Consider the following 6,000-nt stretch of genomic DNA (forward strand, 5'->3'; position numbering starts at 1 on the left):
CAGGCACGTTTAACTTGTCTTACTAGTGCCGGGGGCTACGCTTAACCTATCAGCGGAGCAAGATGCTGATTCGTCCTGCATCCGTACATGCACGTTCACGGTCCCCCTAGGTTCGATAGGGTAATTGCGTATGTGCACGCTCCAAGGGGGAGGTTGGGTACCCACGATCCGGATGGGTGGCCTCACCACCTGCGAGGCTGGCAAGGCTACAATCCACTGTGGCGTCTTGGGGGCCATTTTGCAACTACGTTTCAGTATACCAAGATTAATAAAAGTTTCTATCACACTCTCGTTTCACGTATTGTCCACTGGTTGGACCGGAGGGTCGGCATGATTCATTCTAGGCATACTTGGTCTCTTCGGGATTGTGTAGGAGTGCGGAAGTTATCGAATGAGTAATTGTATTGCGCAAATATAGAGTCCTACGCTGCGATGGAAATTATCTTATAAATATATTCTGTGATTATTGACGCATGTCGGATTTATAGTAGTAATCCCAAAACCTTAGGTTGCCACTAATGGTGAGCAAGTGCTTAGAAATCAGAAGTTGATTATTCATCTAGGTGTAATTGTCATAACATGCACACACGATATTCCCCGTAGTTGGGGCCGAATTCTAGAAGGTGGGTAATTCTCAGCTAATCAATGTCAATTGCTTTCTATCGAGTGTCCATTGCGTGATCAATGTGTATCTTCCCCAGACTTTGCAGGGCATCCTCCGCTCTATGCTCGCTGGGAGTTCTAATCTAGATAGTGTTTTTTTAAGTGCACCTTCGTGACCAGACGAAGAGCAAAAGGCTGCTTCCTGTTGGTGTTGTAGGAGTGGACGATGAGGATCAGGTCGACCATCGGGCTGTGCCAGGCAGACCACGGAGTCCGACCAAATCCTACCAACTAGGGTAAATCCAGTTTACCTGTCCCTCCAACAGCCCAAAACCTAGCTCAGCTAGTTGCAGCTCTTTAAGAAAGGAAACAGGTTAGAAATACATGATCCGACTGCTGCCCGAGCGTCATTACATTGTCGTTGTTGTTACACCTGACCTGCAGGAACGTGTGAAACCTAGAACAGTGAGATAGGAGAAGAGTGCAGCCCCAAAGAAAACGAACCAGAAGGAAATGATGCGCAACTCAAGAAAGCAAGGAAATGGAAGTTGGAGTTTGAGTACCGAGATCACATAATCCCCTCCAGAGAAAATCAGCACTCAAATCCCCTTCCCTCCCTCCAAAATTAGATGATCCCTCCTAGAAAAAAAAACGCCTGGTATATTCCCGAACGTCCGTAGATGCGTAACCCAAAACCATGGAATGAGAGAAAACAGAAGCTGTTCGAGCCGGCCTTTTTGATCCAGTTACTTCCGCGTCACTTAACGTTTCTCGTGAGATGTTGATTCGATCCATGCCGTACCGTGACGTTAAGATAACATGAGTCGGAAACCACATTAACCTCATCTGTTTTGTGTATCCTCCGATTCCCAATGCAAGAATTGTTCCCTCGCCGACGCTATGCTAAATCAATGTACAAGAGAGAGAAAAATGGAAAGTTGAGAAGCGTTGAAGGAGAGCAGTGGCGTCCAGCCCGTGAAGTTCGAAAAGCCGTGGTTTGTTTTTCTCCATGGTATGCTAGGAAACATCAGATAAGTGCAACTGCCGAGTATGGGGGTAACCGGAAAACGGAGCTCCGTCGCCGTTTGACGGCATTAAAGATGACATGTCATATCCTGTTCCGTCTGAGTCTTCGATAACTTGATGTGTGACATAATGGCATCCATAAAAATCGCTCAGTGCCGAATCGAACGACAAGCCGCCAAGAGACCCAATGGCTTCATTATAGGGCGGGGGGAGCCGACGTTGACATTATGCGGTCGTGGCCTACGAACAGCAACGATAGCTGAGAGGGCCGACGGGACGGCGACCACCTTTTCGGTTTAGGTCTGAAAGAGTACAGGTATGAAACCCAGTCCTCGAATTCGAACTTCAATAGCGGCGGAGAATGCCACGCACAGCAGCCCATTACCGAAGACAACACTTTTCATCGACGGTGACTGTAGGAGCCATCTCGGGACTGGTTGCTATAGTACCCCGAGTCGGAATATGACTGGCCTCCGGCATATGAGCCGTAGCTGCTCGCTTGTGCGTGCTTCTGGCAAGCATATCCCACCAGGATCGTTCGGGTCGTGATGTGATGCCCCGACTGACCGTATGCTGGGCAACGGTCGACGGCATGCTGGTAGTAGAGGCAGTGGCAAGCCGAGTATCGTTCGATTAGTTGATAGCACATTTTGAAGGTTTAATGTCTCGGGATGGTAGGGATGTAAGTCAATGGCTTCAGGACGAGGGCAGGGGACAGTAATTGTATGCCTAGATTGGCAAGGTATGCGTGGGATCGTGCAGGTATGCGGTCTCGTGTGTGATGGTCGTGATCCAGTGTGATCCGGAGTGAACGGTATGAATGTTCAAGGTGTGAAGATGTGAAGCAATGGAAGAAGTCAAGACGGATTGGGAATCAGTGGCAAAACGAAATCTTATAAAATAAAAAGGCCGACCTAGAGAACACGAAAGGAAAGGACCGGGAAGTGAATGTGTTCAGGTGACTGATGAGTCGACAGGAGTCCTGCTGCGACTTAGGGCGAGAAGAGGCATCGTAGCCTTATAGGGTTTTTGCAGCCTGGCCAGGTTGCGCGTGCCTCTCATTGAGGGACAGGGAAGGGACAAGGAAAGTCACCAAGTGACGACAGAAGCTTACTCGAATACCGGCTTGACTAAGTCCGTATCTTGCATGCAACTTACATGCAGGTCAACGGGACGTAGTCTGAAAAAGAGATCCATGATGGGTACATGGGAAAAAGGCGGCGCAGGGGGTGGTGAAGGGGGGGCGGCAGCTGCCTTGCCATGATGAGTAAATGCGCAGCCAGCATGTTTAGGTATACGGGATGTAGTCTATGGATGAGAGGGCGAGGGTGCGGGCGAGGGTTGGAAAGGTGAAGAAGGTATCCGTATTGGAATAGAATAGGAAATAAGAAATAAGAATAGGTAGAAAGAGGTATAGGTATGGCGGAAGAGACCCGCCGGCCACACTAGCGCAGGCGGGCGATGGAGAGTACCTGGTCTGCATCCTCTACCTCTGCTTCGTTTTTCAGGCAGTCAGGTGAAGAAGTGACGGAAAGTGGAGTTAGTTTGACTGCATCTCTGCTAGTGTCTAAGCCGGGGTGGACATCGGATTGGTAGCAGAAGAAGTAATTATGGTAGCAATGGTAGTATGTATAGTATGTATAACATGTGTAATATGTGTACATGAACGTCGTTGGGAATCTCTGCAGTCATGGTTGTGATCGTAAATAGTTGTATGTAAATGGCCATTGTCGTCGTCGTGTATGGTGGTGGGTTGGTTTGTTTGTTTGTGTTTCTGTGCTACAACAGAATAGAAAATAGATCGAATTATTTTTTTCCCCTTCGTCATTCGGATTCGGATCAAATTATCGACCACTCTTCTTCTCGATTGGAAATGGGAATTCGGCCATGGACCGACCTACCAAACTTCGTAGGTTCCCTGCAGGGCTGATCCATTTAGAAGTATGTACGTACTTTGTACCCTAGCTGCAGATTGCTCCCTGCCTGGCAGGCAAGGATGGATACCCCCAAGACCTCGTACCGTTCAGGTTGCAGCGAAGCTGACAGGCCATGTATCCGAGAGTACCTGACAGAACTCATGTTTCTATACATACCGTCAGGAAAAGGCAGTGTTGCTACACAGATCTCGAGAGGCCGTAGTATACTACTCCAATGATATCAGAACCTGACACTCCGGGAACCTTGGATATCGTTTTTTATAACTTGCGGCATGTGAACCCTTAATTTTGCTCAGGTAGGTATCGCCGTGTTGCAACCTGTTAGCAAGATGCTTGGCAAAGGTAGCGATAAACCCCGTAGACGCCCTACCGTCCGGCTAACAATCCGGCACTCATACTACTGCGCCTTTTCACAGCAACCGGCAATCACGGATTCAAAGATGGGACTGTATTGCTCATACCTGCTATGTAGGTAATGACGAGTATTTCAAGATGTTTCAAAAATTTGGGGGTCGATCCCGGGGCTTCCTAGGCTTTCTGTGTGCGTTGTTAGCAGTCAATGGCCAGTGCAGTGCTTACATGGGTAGGTGTTGTTTGTTAGAAACAACGGTGATTATTTTCTTATTCCATGTGCTTACGACTGTCCAGCGTTTACAATAGACGGTCTGTTTAGTATGACATTTCCAAATGTTGAGTTGTTTTCTTCTTAAAAAAACGATGTAATAAGTATTGATAAATTAAGGACTATCACTGCTATTTACTTCTTACGTTGTTTTAAAGTCCTTAAAATGATTTAGAGTTAAGAATTGAGTTTGAGCTTCTATTTTAGGGCCCATGGATGTAAGGTTTGAACTTTCGCGGCCCGAACCTAGAGTCACGCTTTTGATAATTGTCAAATATTTTCTTATTTGATATGCACTGATGTCAAATCATGTACGAAGAGGAATTCGCTTGTTCTTTAGAGATGATGGATTTCAAATACTTGAGAATAAGCCGAACTTCGACTCGAAATTGCGAGAACTTGCCTCCTACCCCCGACCCTTCCCGGGAGCATCGGCGTAGACAGTGATAGGTGTGGTCCGGCTTTGATGGAAGCGCGAGCTATAGTTTAGTCAGTGTCCTGATTAAAAACCAAGGCATGACCTCACTTACCGTTGTATTGACGACACCGCTATCGACCTGTCGGGTGGCTTGGGTCGGCTTTTAGGATCGAAATTGCATGGGTTCCATGGGATAGGTAAACGGATTTAATCATCGCCGCATGGTGTTAACAGCCGGTCCGGCCTACCCTTCCGCCATTCTCTCTATTGCCGATTTACTCAACCAAGGGTGGTCAGCAGAACATTTCAATCTACAATGTCATAGTGTAGTATTTCATCATCATCATCATCATTATTATGACTATTTTACTAACATACAACATCTAGAGTAAAGTGCTTAGAAGGAGTTCGTTAAAGACACTTAGCGCCAATTTGCTGGACAAGAAGCATGGCCAAACGTATGATATTGAACTATTAGACGGCTCCGCGTAACTTCCCGCCGGCCGATTTGTGCCTATCAAGCTATCAAGCGCTATTGTAGGACAGTAGAGGAAGGCGTACCTTGCATAGGTCAATTCCCTATTACAAGCAGCTTCTCCTATTCTATTCGTCTCTGGCACCGCTCCTATGCAGCGTAACCCAGTAGATAGTCCGGGGCTGCACGCGACAGTCGCATCTCACTGTAAGTACCCCAAAGTATGTATGGTGTGCGTGGTTATGTGTGACGATTGGTTATCGTACGGCTTGCACTTCTGCTAGCCCATGCATGTCTTGTAAGGTACTAACTTACCTTATACCCACGTGCATACAGAAGTATATAGAATACATTAAGAAACCGGAGCCGGATGCGGAATCGCGGTTCACATCACTAATCACTACCTTTCCCTAGTAGGCACCTATTCTGCTATCGTGGGTGAGGTCGCCAGGATGATGACGGAATTACCCTACCCGGAGCCTTGGAGACGGCGCGGTGGTCCTGACAGATTGACAGATACCCGGCTTGACACACCCATGCAAATTGGTGAGATCGAAGCACATGATAATATCCGTGGATAACCTACCCAGTAAGAATGAATTGAATTATACATCCGCTACGGCCAACAATAAGGACACATTCGGCCTGGGCGCCACAGCGAAGCATGACAACTTCAATAATTCACATATTCTAAAAGATACAACTAGTTACAATGGACAAAAGGAACTCTTCGAGTCATTCATACCGAAATATGAGTAATGTCTATGCTATAGCGACGAATTACTTCATCCGTGAATCTGTTGGATAACAATCGCATTAATACGCTGTTAAAGGGGGCGCAGCGGTTCAACTGCATACATCTCTACGTAAATTCGTAAGGCCACCCAATAGGACTTAATCAATTCTGAAATCATCATGA

The 6,000-nt window shown here is 47.0% G+C and overlaps 1 protein-coding gene across 1 annotated transcript; it reads right to left on the bottom strand.

Moving 5' to 3' along the window:
* Window positions 1–1,825: 1,825 nt before the first annotated feature.
* On the bottom strand, window positions 1,826–2,223 carry F4807DRAFT_462813 (uncharacterized protein; the record flags this gene model as incomplete). The annotated part of the gene is made up of 2 exons (XM_048001882.1): window positions 1,826–1,931; window positions 2,015–2,223. The coding sequence occupies 2 exons, from the start codon at window positions 2,221–2,223 to the stop codon at window positions 1,826–1,828; spliced, it is 315 nt and encodes a 104-aa protein (XP_047851882.1).
* Window positions 2,224–6,000: the final 3,777 nt, after the last annotated feature.

This window comes from Annulohypoxylon truncatum (genome assembly GCF_022578515.1).
Source record: "Annulohypoxylon truncatum strain CBS 140777 unplaced genomic scaffold F4807scaffold_28, whole genome shotgun sequence".
Taxonomy (NCBI): Eukaryota; Fungi; Ascomycota; class Sordariomycetes; order Xylariales; family Hypoxylaceae; genus Annulohypoxylon; species Annulohypoxylon truncatum.